Source organism: Rhinoderma darwinii, chromosome 6 (genome assembly GCF_050947455.1).
Source record: "Rhinoderma darwinii isolate aRhiDar2 chromosome 6, aRhiDar2.hap1, whole genome shotgun sequence".
NCBI lineage: Eukaryota > Metazoa > Chordata > Amphibia > Anura > Rhinodermatidae > Rhinoderma > Rhinoderma darwinii.
The window spans coordinates 4,383,236-4,399,509 of NC_134692.1; the positions used below are offsets into that span (position 1 = coordinate 4,383,236).

Sequence of the window (16,274 nt, forward strand, 5' to 3'; positions counted from 1 at the left end):
CACTGTATGATACTATATATTACTATGTCACTGTATGATACTATATATTACTATGTCACTGTATGATACTATATATTACTATGTCACTGTATGATACTATATATTACTATGTTACCGTATGATACTATATATTACTATGTCACTGTATGATACTATATATTACTATGTCACCGTATGATACTATATATTACCGTATGATACTATATATTACTATGTCACCGTATGATACTATATATTACTATGTCACTGTATGATACTATATATTACTATGTCACTGTATGATACTATATATTACTATGTCACTGTATGATACTATATATTACTATGTCACCGCATGATACTATATATTACTATGTCACTGTATGATACTATATATTACTATGTCACTGTATGATACTATATATTACTATGTCACCGTATGATACTATATATTACTATGTCACCGTATGATACTATATATTACTATGTCACCGTATGATACTATATATTACTATGTCACTGTATGATACCATATGATAATGTACATTTCTGTATGTAACAGTATGTTAGGGTATGATACGGTATGTTATATTTACCATATGTTAGCAGATTATATCATACGTTAGTGAACGCTATTTTAGGCCGAATTCAGATGAACGTAGAGTTAAAAACAACGGCTTCACACGGACCGTGTTTTCACAGATCCCTCCATAAACTCAAGTCTATGGGGATCCGTGAAAACAGAACCCGCACGGGGGCACCTTGGACGTGAAAAAGTCAAGTTTTTCACGTCTGAGTTTCCCCATGTTCGTCTGAATTTGGCCTTAGAGTGATGAAGTGGACGCACAGTTAGCATCAGTCATGTATTTCATCCCCCTCCTGATATGATATATAGCGCATATGCCATAGCCTGCTCATTACAGTACTTTACCATTAGGGGGCGCTATGTATTACTACAGCAATGTGAATCCCTGCTGTGTAAGAACCTTTCTGCAGAGATGCCAGGTGGGTGAAGGGTTAAGAGGTGATGGCAGGCTGTAAGTGATGAAAGCTGCAGCTACCTGGAACCTGAGAACGTCTCGGGATTTACCATTATTCAATACAGAAACATGATCTGTGCAGCAATCAATAGAGAAAATATGTGAAATAGCGCAGGATACGGAATATACAGGCCACACCCACAACGACAATATAAACCACAGGGGTCATATACAATACACCAAGATCTCCAGCCATGATCAATATCTATCTATCTATCTATCTATCTATCTATCTATCTATCTATCTATCTATCTATCTCATATCTATCTATCTATCTCATATCTATCTATCTATCTATCTCATATCTATCTATCTATCTATCTCATATCTATCTATCTCATATCTATCTATCTATCTATCTATCTATCTATCTATCTATCTATCTATCTATCTATCTATCTATCTATCTATCTATCTATCTATCTATCTATCTATCTATCTATCTCATATCTATCTATCTATCTCATATCTATCTATCTCATATCTATCTATCTCATATCTATCTATCTCATATCTATCTATCTATCTATCTATCTATCTATCTATCTATCTATCTATCTATCTATCTATCTATCTATCTATCTATCTATCTATCTATCTATCTATCTATCTCATATCTATCTATCTATCTCATATCTATCTATCTATCTCATATCTATCTATCTATCTCATATCTATCTATCTATCTCATATCTATCTATCTATCTCATATCTATCTATCTATCTATCTCATATCTATCTATCTATCTATCTCATATCTATCTATCTATCTATCTCATATCTATCTATCTATCTCATATCTATCTATCTATCTCATATCTATCTATCTATCTATCTATCTATCTATCTATCTATCTATCTATCTATCTATCTATCTATCTATCTATCTATCTATCTATCTATCTCATATCTATCTATCTATCTATCTCATATCTATCTATCTATCTATCTCATATCTATCTATCTATCTCATATCTATCTATCTCATATCTATCTATCTCATATCTATCTATCTATCTATCTATCTATCTATCTATCTATCTATCTATCTATCTATCTATCTATCTATCTATCTATCTATCTATCTATCTATCTATCTCATATCTATCTATCTATCTCATATCTATCTATCTATCTCATATCTATCTATCTATCTATCTATCTATCTATCTCATATCTATCTATCTATCTCATATCTATCTATCTATCTCATATCTATCTATCTATCTATCTCATATCTATCTATCTATCTCATATCTATCTATCTATCTCATATCTATCTATCTATCTCATATCTATCTATCTATCTCATATCTATCTATCTATCTATCTCATATCTATCTATCTATCTCATATCTATCTATCTATCTATCTATCTATCTATCTATCTATCTATCTATCTATCTATCTATCTATCTATCTATCTATCTATCTATCTATCTATCTATCTATCTCATATCTATCTATCTATCTCATATCTATCTATCTATCTATCTATCTATCTATCTATCTATCTATCTATCTATCTATCTATCTATCTATCTATCTATCTATCTATCTATCTATCTATCTCATATCTATCTATCTATCTAATATCTATCTATCTATCTATCTATCTATCTATCTATCTATCTCATATCTATCTATCTATCTATCTCATATCTATCTATCTATCTCATATCTATCTATCTATCTATCTCATATCTATCTATCTATCTATCTATCTATCTATCTATCTATCTATCTATCTATCTATCTATCTCATATCTATCTATCTATCTCATATCTATCTATCTCATATCTATCTATCTCATATCTATCTATCTCATATCTATCTATCTATCTATCTATCTATCTATCTATCTATCTATCTATCTATCTATCTCATATCTATCTATCTATCTATCTATCTATCTATCTATCTATCTATCTATCTATCTATCTATCTATCTATCTATCTATCTATCTATCTATCTATCTATCTATCTATCTCATATCTATCTATCTATCTATCTCATATCTATCTATCTATCTCATATCTATCTATCTATCTCATATCTATCTATCTATCTATCTATCTATCTATCTATCTATCTATCTATCTATCTATCTATCTATCTCATATCTATCTATCTATCTATCTATCTATCTATCTATCTATCTATCTATCTATCTATCTATCTATCTATCTATCTATCTATCTATCTATCTATCTATCTATCTCATATCTATCTATCTATCTCATATCTATCTATCTATCTATCTATCTATCTATCTATCTATCTATCTATCTATCTATCTATCTATCTATCTATCTATCTCATATCTATCTATCTATCTATCTATCTATCTCATATCTATCTATCTATCTATCTCATATCTATCTATCTATCTATCTATCTATCTATCTATCTCATATCTATCTATCTATCTATCTATCTATCTATCTATCTATCTATCTATCTATCTATCTATCTATCTATCTATCTATCTATCTATCTATCTATCACCGGTTGCTCCACCACACAAGGACTTACCATCCATAGGCGTCAGGTAGTCATGAAGGTGACCTGCACTTCCCGCACCTCCAGTCTGTAATAAGAGCTCTCCATAGGGACTGGGGTGTCTGGCCAGCAGCGTCATCTGGTGGTAGTAATCTGCAGGGTTGATGCCAGGTGGTGGGGGTCCGATGCCAAAGATGCCCCTTTCCTTTAGGTGCTCGTGGGCGGCTGTGAGGGGAGAGGAGAGCAGGGTTACCAGGTGACTCTTCCAGTTCTCGCTGCCTCATTTGGAAACACTAAGGGAAATCAATGAGTGGAGATTGGGGGTGTTTGTCCTGCCAGACAAGGGCCTCAGGACACTGGATAATATCCCAATTTTCATCCCAGAAATGCTGCTCTGAGGCTATTTTTAGATGATTTTCCTAATCAGGACTTGACATTTACAGTTACGTCCCCCTAACCCTCCCCCTCCCCCATTTACTCAACTCAGAGCTCCACTTTATAGTGATCCAGTGCTTCCTACAGCCTGATGAAGGACTCTGAAGTCCGAAACGTTGCAATGCTACATGTGGAACCTATAGGAAATACTGAACCTAAGAGCATACTAAAGTCTGGAGGGCCGTTCAACTGGCTATACAGTATGTACAAGGAAAAGAATAAAAAGTACTATAAAAACCTCCTTTATATAACCGTTATATCTTTAATACTAATAATATTGTACTTTATAATATAGTAAATGGTATAATAATAATATCAATCAAATATAATGCGAAAAAATGCATTTTTATTAGACCCCTTAGTATCTGTGGTTTCCAGAACATTATCGTGATACAAATCGTCGTCTTCTTTTTTTTTTTTTTTATAAAAAGTAAAAATACAATTAAGTAACAAACAAGATACAACATCTGGAAGGTGCGACACTCGGGAGATACAAAGGTGCATTTATTTCTTTTTTTAACTTTTTCCATAGTTTGAAATAGTTTGGGAACTTTATGGAAATCCGATTTCACACGCAATATTTAGACTTGTTTCCGGTGGTGTTTTTCGCATTTTTTTTCCCAAAAACACGGCGACCTGATGTTAGATTACAGTGTGTGGTAAAATATAAGAAAGACGACATACATAGCGTTCTATTTGTGCCATTTTTGCTGTGTTCTTGAGGTCATGGACATTTTTGTATCTCTTGAAGGGCTTCTCTATAGTACTTTAAAAAAGTCAGGAAAAATGCATGTAAAAATGGCACTAAATAAAAACGCCAGAAAAAAAAACACCATTAAAAACGCGTGTGCAGGCGGCCAAAAACGGTTGAGAATTTTCACTCCACGGAATATAATGTTAAAAAAATTAAATGAAATAAAACAATTTCAAATTTTTTATTTTATTTTAACCGGACTAAAAAGCGCTGAATGCGAGTGATTAATCCCCTTAGAATATGGATTCCAGCAGATGAATATAGGGCACAGCACGTGGCACGTGGAGTCAGTGGGATACGCTAAGTGATCGCATAAAAGGCGACGCTATTGTGAATAACGTAAAATACTGAAATGTGAAAAACATCACAAAAAGGAAACAAAAAGTAGCAAATGTTATCATCCAACTGGTTACATTATAGAAAACCCTGAAGCATTTATTATGGGGTAGGAGTAGGGTCCGGCAGACGGATACGCTGCGTGTGAACGCCCCGGACTGCGCCGCCTCCACCCCCCATTAATGTCGGATCCACTCTCCGTGACGCTGAGGAGACGCACATGGATCTGGAGATGTGTCGGACGCAGCGAGTCTCGGCGTCTGGCTCCCTGAATCCCTGCACTTTGCCAGAGCCAATTATAGAAATTCTCACAGCTGCAAATCCTCAAAACTCCACCCGCAGCGCGGAGAGGGGGAAGCGGGAACCCAGAGGGAAAATAAATAGTGTCACCCCCTGTCCAAATCCATTCAGGGAGAAAATGTTCAAGGCTGAGAACATGGACGGAGCCTCGTCGATGATGATGAAACCTGCTGGGAAACGGGCGGCCGATCCCAACTCTCAACCCCTGAAATACGTTTTTGCGAGACCGCGGGCCGGAAGTGGGAACGTTTAACAAACTCTCAGGTTTCAGCCATGACTTTAATGTCTTTCCTCACATCTATAATAAGTAGAAGTCGCCCTGCGGAGGCCGCGCACGTCACACTGGCGCGTTACTTTATAACCGATCTAACAATTATATTAGGACACCAATGTTACAATGTTATTAAGTTCTCATTCCCCATTGATGCGCTGCGGCCACTGTCCTATTGCTCCTCTGCTCAGTAGTTCATGGATAGGATACAGGCTGCCATAAAACAGCACCAGTATTGCATTTTGGGGAAAAAAATATTTTCCCGCAAGAAAGTGACCAGAAATATAAAGAAGTCTTCAAGGGATTGTCCAGTGTTCTGTAAATTAAGCTTAAAGGGGTTGTCGCACTAAACCAACCTCTGTTCACATATTCTATTGGCGCGAGAACAGGGGTGCCTGGTCCGCAGTTCTCCACACAGCGTTGACCATTGGATCCCGGGGCCAAAACTGTTCATCGTGGGAGATAATTGTCTCCGTTACTAACAATTCATGGGTCGGATGACGGTAAACGACAGACGTGGCTGCAGCCGTAGCGGGAAGAGACCGGTGACAAGAAGAGGACGATGAGGGGAGAAGTCCTCAGCTGTCTGTGAATAGATCTTAAGAACATTTGACTAACGGAGTGTGTACCCCCCCCCCCCTGAGTAACGGGGGGCCGGGCGAGGTGTGTGGATTCCTGCACAATGTGACAACACACCCAGCATTTTCAGGGCTTAGAAGAACCTTTCCCTTCATTCAGCCTTTGACAGACCTGGATTAAGACGGAGATCGAATAAGAAAATGTGATCATCCAGCGCCAGATGTGTAATAAGAGATCCACGTCCCGCTGCCAATTCTGCAGCTTAACTATACAAAGGGTTCGTCCAGTTTTATGGAAATAAAACGGAATCGTTGTGATGAAAAGTTCTGCAATTTTTTTTTAATATAAATTGTGTTTCAATTCCTCACCATTTTTATGATGCTTGCTTGTTGTCAGTGAATAGGAACACTATTTTAAACCACAGGCTAAAAACTTTCAAAAACGTAATACTTCTCACAGCTGTATGTTTGTCACAATTGTATCCAGTCTATACAATCCTATGTGACCTACGAAAAAAAAAGCAGAACTAATCTCACTCCTGTCCTTAAAGTTTGTTACACTGTATCAGCGAAGGTAAATGTATCAGTCTAAAGTCCAGGCTGTTTATCTTAGAGAATTATATAGACTGGATGCAAATGTCTCAAACCCACTGCTGTGAGATGTATTAGGTCAGGGCAGGTTTTTTTTAAGCTTCTGGATGTAAACAGACTATTTTTTATACATGGACAACAAGCAGGGATCTTAAAAATGGAGAGGAATTGAAACACAAAGTTTATTAGAAAGTTTTAGTTAAGTTATATAAAACCAAAAAACAAGTATGTTAGTTCATGAAATCTAAGAATTCTCCATATTTAATGATTGTATTTTATAAATATTCCACATATTGATTTACCCACCTTCAGCTGGACTGAGCCCCCTGGCGGCGGAGATCATGGACAGGGTGGGGCTTCCGTGGACAGACCTCAGGTAATGCTCCATGTGCGGGCTCATATAGTGATGAGCGTGGTTAAGATCTGTGGTGGTGCCAACCGGGTGAGGAGACAGGCGGATAAGGGAGATGTCAGAGATGACAGGACTGCCGCTGAGGCCTGGAGGACTGTGGAAAGAAGAACATCATGTTATCAGCAAACTATAGGGATTTACAGCCCACTCTTTACTCAGAAGAAGATACCCAGGTTATACCAGCTGTACATATATCATTATATACAGAAGATACCCAGGTTATACCAGCATGCTCCATATCACTATATACAGGAAGATGTATAACTTATACCAGCTGTACATATATAATTATATACAGAAGATACCCAGGTTATACCAGCATGCTCCATATCACTATATACAAGAAGATGTATAACTTATACCAGCTGTACATATATCATTATATACAGAAGATACCCAGGTTATACCAGCATGCTCCATATCACTATATACAGGAAGATGTATAACTTATACCAGCTGTACATATATAATTATATACAGAAGATACCCAGGTTATACCAGCATGCTCCATATCTCTATATACAAGAAGATGTATAACTTATACCAGTCGTACATATATAATTATATACAGAAGATACCCAGGTTATACCAGCATGCTCCATATCACTATATACAGGAAGATGTATAACTTATACCAGCTGTACATATATAATTATATACAGAAGATACCCAGGTTATACCAGCATGCTCCATATCACTATATACAGGAAGATGTATAACTTATACCAGCTGTACATATATAATTATATACAGAAGATACCCAGGTTATACCAGCATGCTCCATATCTCTATATACAAGAAGATGTATAACTTATACCAGCCGTACATATATAATTATATACAGGAGATACCCAGGATATACCAGCATGCTCCATATCACTATATACAGGAAGATGTATAACATATACCAGCTATACATATATAATTATATACAGAAGATACCCAGGTTATACCAGCATGCTCCATATCGCTATATACAAGAAGATCTATAACTTATACTAGCTGCACATATATAATTATATACAGAAGATACCCAGGTTATACCAGCATGCTCCATATCACTGTATACAAGAAGATGTATAACTTATACCAGCCGTACATATATAATTATATACAGAAGATACCCAGGTTATACCAGCATGCTCCATATCTCTATATACAAGAAGATGTATAACTTATACCAGCCGTACATATATAATTATATACAGGAGATGCTCAGGTTATACCAGCATGCTCCATATCACTATATACAAGATGTATAACTTATACCAGCTGTACCTATATAATTATATACAGAAGATACCCAGGTTATACCAGCATGCTCCATATCACTATATACAGGAAGATGTATAACTTATACCAGCTGTACATATATAATTATATACAGAAGATACCCAGGTTATACCAGCTGTACATATATCATTATATACAGAAGATACCCAGGTTATACCAGCATGCTCTATATCACTATATACAGGAAGATGTATAACTTATACCAGCGGTACATATATAATTATATACAGAAGATACCCAGGTTATACCAGCATGCTCCATATCACTATATACAGGAAGATGTATAACTTATACCAGCTGTACATATATAATTATATACAGAAGATACCCAGGTTATACCAGCATGCTCCATATCTCTATATACAAGAAGATGTATAACTTATACCAGTCGTACATATATAATTATATACAGAAGATACCCAGGTTATACCAGCATGCTCCATATCACTATATACAGGAAGATGTATAACATATACCAGCTATACATATATAATTATATACAGAAGATACCCAGGTTATACCAGCATGCTCCATATCACTATATACAGGAAGATGTATAACATATACCAGCTATACATATATAATTATATACAGAAGATACCCAGGTTATACCAGCATGCTCCATATCGCTATATACAAGAAGATGTATAACTTATACCAGCCGTACATATATAATTATATACAGAAGATACCCAGGTTATACCAGCATGCTCCATATCACTATATACAGGAAGATGTATAACATATACCAGCTATACATATATAATTATAAACAGAAGATACCCAGGTTATACCAGCATGCTCCATATCACTGTATACAAGAAGATGTATAACTTATACCAGCCGTACATATATAATTATATACAGAAGATACCCAGGTTATACCAGCATGCTCCATATCTCTATATACAAGAAGATGTATAACTTATACCAGCCGTACATATATAATTATATACAGAAGATACCCAGGTTATACCAGCATGCTCCATATCACTATATACAGGAAGATGTATAACATATACTAGCTATACATATATAATTATAAACAGAAGATACCCAGGTTATACCAGCATGCTCCATATCGCTATATACAAGAAGATGTATAACTTATACCAGCTATACATATATAATTCTATACAGAAGATACCCGGGTTATACCAGCATGCTCCATATCACTATATACAAGAAGATGTATAACTTATACCAGCTGTACATATATAATTATATACAGAAGATACCCAGGTTATACCAGCTGTACATATATAATTATATACAGAAGATACCCAGGTTATACCAGCATGCTCCATATCACTATATACAAGAAGATGTATAACTTATACCAGCTGTTCATATATAATTATATACAGAAGATACCCAGGTTATACCAGCATGCTCCATATCACTATATACAGGAAGATGTATAACTTATACCAGCTGTACATATATAATTATAAACAGAAGATACCCAGGTTATACCAGCATGCTCCATATCGCTATATACAAGAAGATGTATAACTTATACCAGCTATACATATATAATTCTATACAGAAGATACCCGAGTTATACCAGCATGCTCCATATCACTATATACAAGAAGAAGTATAACTTATACCAGCTGTACACATATAATTATATACAGAAGATACCCAGGTTATACCAGCATGCTCCATATCACTATATACAGGAAGATGTGTAACTTATACCAGCTGTACATATATAATTATATACAGAAGATACCCAGGATATACCAGCATGCTCCATATCACTATATACAAGAAGATGTATAACTTATACCAGCTGTACATATATAATTATATACAGAATATACCCAGGTTATACCAGCATGCTCCATATCACTATATACAGGAAGATGTATAACTTATACCAGCTGTACATATATAATTATATACAGAAGATACCCAGGTTATACCAGCATGCTCCATATCACTATATACAGGAAGATGTATAACTTATACCAGCTGTACATATATAATTATATACAGAAGATACCCAGGTTATACCAGCATCCTCCATATCACTATATACAGGAAGATGTATAACTTATACCAGCTGTACATATATAATTATATACAGAAGATACCCAGGTTATACCAGCATGCTCCATATCATTATATACAGGAAGATGTATAACTTATACCAGCCGTACATATATAATTATATACAGAAGATACCCAGGTTATACCCACATGCTCCATATCACTATATACAGGAAGATGTATAACTTATACCAGATGTACATATATAATTATATACAGAGGATACCCAGGTTATACCAGCATGCTCCATATCACTATATACAAGAAGATGTATAACTTATACCAGCTGTACATATATAATTATATACAGAAGATACCCAGGTTATACCCACATGCTCCATATCACTATATACAGGAAGATGTATAACTTATACCAGCTGTACATATATAATTATATACAGAAGATGCTCAGGTTATACCAGCATGCTCCATATCATTATATACAAGAAGTTGTATAACTTATACCAACTATGCATATATAATTATATACAGGAGATACCCGGGTTATACCAGCATGCTCCATATCACTATATACAAGAAGATGTATAACTTATACCAGCTGTACATATATAATTATATACAGAAGATACCCAGGTTATACCAGCATGCTCCATATCACTATATACAAGAAGATATATAACTTATACCAGCTGTACATATATAATTATATACAGAAGATACACAGGTTATACCAGCATGCCCCATATCACTATATACAGGAAGATGTATAACTTATACCAGCTGTACATATATAATTATATACAGAAGATGCCCAGGTTATACCAGCATGCTCCATATCACTATATACAGGAAGATGTATAACATATACCAGCTGTACATATATAATTATAAACAGAAGATACCCAGGTTATACCAGCATGCTCCATATCGCTATATACAAGAAGATGTATAACTTATACCAGCTATACATATATAATTCTATACAGAAGATACCCGGGTTATACCAGCATGCTCCATATCACTATATACAAGAAGATGTATAACTTATACCAGCTGTACATATATAATTATATACAGAAGATACCCAGGTTATACCAGCTGTACATATATAATTATATACAGAAGATACCCAGGTTACACCAGCATGCTCCATATCACTATATACAAGAAGATGTATAACTTATACCAGCTATACATATATAATTATATACAGGAGATACCCAGGTTATGCCAGCAAGCTCCATATCACTATATACAAGAAGATGTATAACTTATACCAGCTGTACATCTATAATTATATACAGAAGATACCCAGGTTATACCAGCATGCTCCATATCACTATATACAGGAAGATGTATAACTTATACCAGCTGTACATATATAATTATATACAGAAGATGCCCAGGTTATACCAGCATGCTCCATATCACTATATACAGGAAGATGTATAACTTATAGCAGCTGTACATATATAATTATATACAGAAGATACCCAGGTTATACCAGCGTGCTCCATATCACTATATACAAGAAGATGTATAACTTATACCAGCTGTACATATATAATTATATACAGGAGATACCCAGTTTATACCAGCATGCACCATATCACTATATACAAGAAGAAGTATAACTTATACCAGCTGTACACATATAATTATATACAGAAGATACCCAGGTTATACCAGCATGCTCCATATCACTATATACAGGAAGATGTGTAACTTATACCAGCTGTACATATATAATTATATACAGAAGATAACCAGGTTATACAAGCATGCTCCATATCACTATATACAAGAAGATGTATAACTTATACCAGCAGTACATATATAATTATATACAGGAGATACCCAGGTTATAGCAGCATGCTCCATATCACTATATACAGGAAGATGTATAACTTATACCAGCTGTACATATATAATTATATACAGAAGATACCCAGGTTATACCAGCATGCTCCATATCACTGTATACAAGAAGATGTATAACTTATACCAGCTGTACATATATAATTATATACAGAAGATACCCAGGTTATACCAGCATGCTCCATATCACTATATACAAGAAGATGTATAACTTATACCAGCTGTACATATATAATTATATACAGAAGATACCCAGGTTATACCAGCATGCTCCATATCACTATATACAAGAAGATGTATAACTTATACCAGCTGTACATATATAATTATATACAGGAGATACCCGGGTTATACCAGCATGCTCCATATCATTATATACAGGAAGATGTATAACTTATACCAGCTGTACATATATAATTATATACAGAAGATACCCAGGTTATACCAGCTGTACATATATAATTATATACAGAAGATACCCAGGTTATACCAGCATGCTCCATATCATTATATACAAGAAGATGTATAACTTATACCAGCTGTACATATATAATTATATACAGAAGATACTCAGGTTATACCAGCATGCTCCATATCACTATATACAGGAAGATGTGTAACTTATACCAGCTGTACATATATAATTATATACAGAAGATAACCAGGTTATACCAGCATGCTCCATATCACTATATACAGGAAGATGTATAACTTATACCAGCTGTACATATATAATTATATACAGAAGATACCCAGGTTATACCAGCATGCTCCATATCACTATATACAAGAAGATGTATAACTTATACCAGCGGTACATATATAATTATATACAGAAGATACCCAGTTTATACCAGCATGCACCATATCACTATATACAAGAAGAAGTATAACTTATACCAGCTGTACACATATAATTATATACAGAAGATACCCAGGTTATACCAGCATGCTCCATATCACTATATACAGGAAGATGTGTAACTTATACCAGCTGTACATATATAATTATATACAGAAGATAACCAGGTTATACAAGCATGCTCCATATCACTATATACAAGAAGATGTATAACTTATACCAGCAGTACATATATAATTATATACAGGAGATACCCAGGTTATAGCAGCATGCTCCATATCACTATATACAGGAAGATGTATAACTTATACCAGCTGTACATATATAATTATATACAGAAGATACCCAGGTTATACCAGCATGCTCCATATCACTATATACAAGAAGATGTATAACTTATACCAGCTGTACATATATAATTATATACAGAAGATACCCAGGTTATATCAGCATGCTCCATATCACTATATACAAGAAGATGTATAACTTATACCAGCTGTACATATATAATTATATACAGAAGATACCCAGGTTATACCAGCATGCTCCATATCACTATATACAAGAAGATGTATAACTTATACCAGCTGTACATATATAATTATATACAGAAGATACCCAGGTTATACCAGCATGCTCCATATCACTATATACAAGAAGATGTATAACTTATACCAGCTGTACATATATAATTATATACAGAAGATACCCAGGTTATACCAGCATGCTCCATATCACTATATACAAGAAGATGTATAACTTATACCAGCTGTACATATATAATTATATACAGGAGATACCCGGGTTATACCAGCATGCTCCATATCATTATATACAGGAAGATGTATAACTTATACCAGCTGTACATATATAATTATATACAGAAGATACCCAGGTTATACCAGCTGTACATATATAATTATATACAGAAGATACCCAGGTTATACCAGCATGCTCCATATCATTATATACAAGAAGATGTATAACTTATACCAGCTGTACATATATAATTATATACAGAAGATACTCAGGTTATACCAGCATGCTCCATATCACTATATACAGGAAGATGTGTAACTTATACCAGCTGTACATATATAATTATATACAGAAGATAACCAGGTTATACCAGCATGCTCCATATCACTATATACAGGAAGATGTATAACTTATACCAGCTGTACATATATAATTATATACAGAAGATACCCAGGTTATACCAGCATGCTCCATATCACTATATACAAGAAGATGTATAACTTATACCAGCGGTACATATATAATTATATACAGAAGATACCCAGGTTATACCAGCATGCTCCATATCACTATATACAAGAAGATGTATAACTTATACCAGCGGTACATATATAATTATATACAGGAGATACCCAGGTTATACCAGCATGCTCCATATCACTATATACAAGAATATGTATAACTTATACCAGCTGTACATATATAATTATATACAGAAGATACCCAGGTTATACCAGCATGCTCCATATCACTATATACAGGAAGATGTATAACTTATACCAGCTGTACATATATAATTATATACAGAAGATACCCAGGTTATACCAGCATGCTCCATATCACTATATACAAGAAGATGTATAACTTATACCAGCTGTACATATATAATTATATACAGAAGATACCCAAGTTATACCAGCATGCTCCATATCACTATATACAAGAAGATGTATAACTTATACCAGCTGTACACATATAATTATATACAGAAGATACCCAGGTTATACCAGCATGCTCCATATCACTATATACAAGAAGATGTATAACTTATACCAGCTGTACATATATAATTATATACAGAAGATGCCCAGGTTATACCAGCATGCTCCATATCACTATATACAAGATGATGTATAACTTATACCAGCTGTACATATATAATTATATACAGAAGATACCCAGGTTATACCAGCATGCTCCATATCACTATATACAAGAAGATGTATAACTTATACCAGCTGTACATATATAATTATATACAGAAGATACCCAGGTTATACCAGCATGCTCCATATCACTATATACAGGAAGATGTATAACTTATACCAGCTGTACATATATAATTATATACAGAAGATACCCAGGTTATACCAGCATGCTCCATATCACTATATACAAGAAGATGTATAACTTATACCAGCTGTACATATATAATTATATACAGAAGATACCCAAGTTATACCAGCATGCTCCATATCACTATATACAAGAAGATGTATAACTTATACCAGCTGTACACATATAATTATATACAGAAGATACCCAGGTTATACCAGCATGCTCCATATCACTATATACAAGAAGATGTATAACTTATACCAGCTGTACATATATAATTATATACAGAAGATGCCCAGGTTATACCAGCATGCTCCATATCACTATATACAAGATGATGTATAACTTATACCAGCTGTACATATATAATTATATACAGAAGATACCCAGGTTATACCAGCATGCTCCATATCACTATATACAAGAAGATGTATAACTTATACCAGCTGTACATATATAATTATATACAGAAGATACCCAGGTTATACCAGCATGCTCCATATCACTATATACAAGAAGATGTATAACTTATACCAGCTGTACATATATAATTATATACAGAAGATACCCAGGTTATACCAGCATGCTCCATATCACTATATACAGGAAGATGTATAACTTATACCAGCTGTACATATATAATTATATACAGAATATACCCAGGTTATACCAGCATGCTCCATATCACTATATACAAGAAGATGTATAACTTATACCAGCTGTACATATATAATTATATACAGAAGATACCCAGGTTATACCAGCATGCTCCATATCACTATATACAAGAAGATGTATAACTTATACCAGCTGTACATATATAATTACATACAGAAGATACCCAGGTTATACCAGCATGCTCCATATCACTATATACAAGATGATGTATAACTTATACCAGCTGTACATATATAATTATATACA

General features: G+C 34.3%; 1 protein-coding gene across 2 annotated transcripts in view; it reads right to left on the bottom strand.

Annotated features, from left to right (window-relative positions):
- GLI2 (GLI family zinc finger 2) overlaps positions 1 to 16,274 on the bottom strand; it is a 192,321-nt gene that overhangs the window by 39,770 nt on the left and 136,277 nt on the right. For both annotated transcript variants that reach the window (XM_075829056.1, XM_075829055.1), the window contains exons 4-5: positions 7,096 to 7,295; positions 3,558 to 3,749 (exon numbers count right to left, since the gene is read on the bottom strand). In XM_075829056.1, coding sequence (XP_075685171.1) covers positions 3,558 to 3,749; positions 7,096 to 7,295 — 392 coding nt within the window. The remainder of the gene's footprint in view (positions 1 to 3,557; positions 3,750 to 7,095; positions 7,296 to 16,274) is intronic.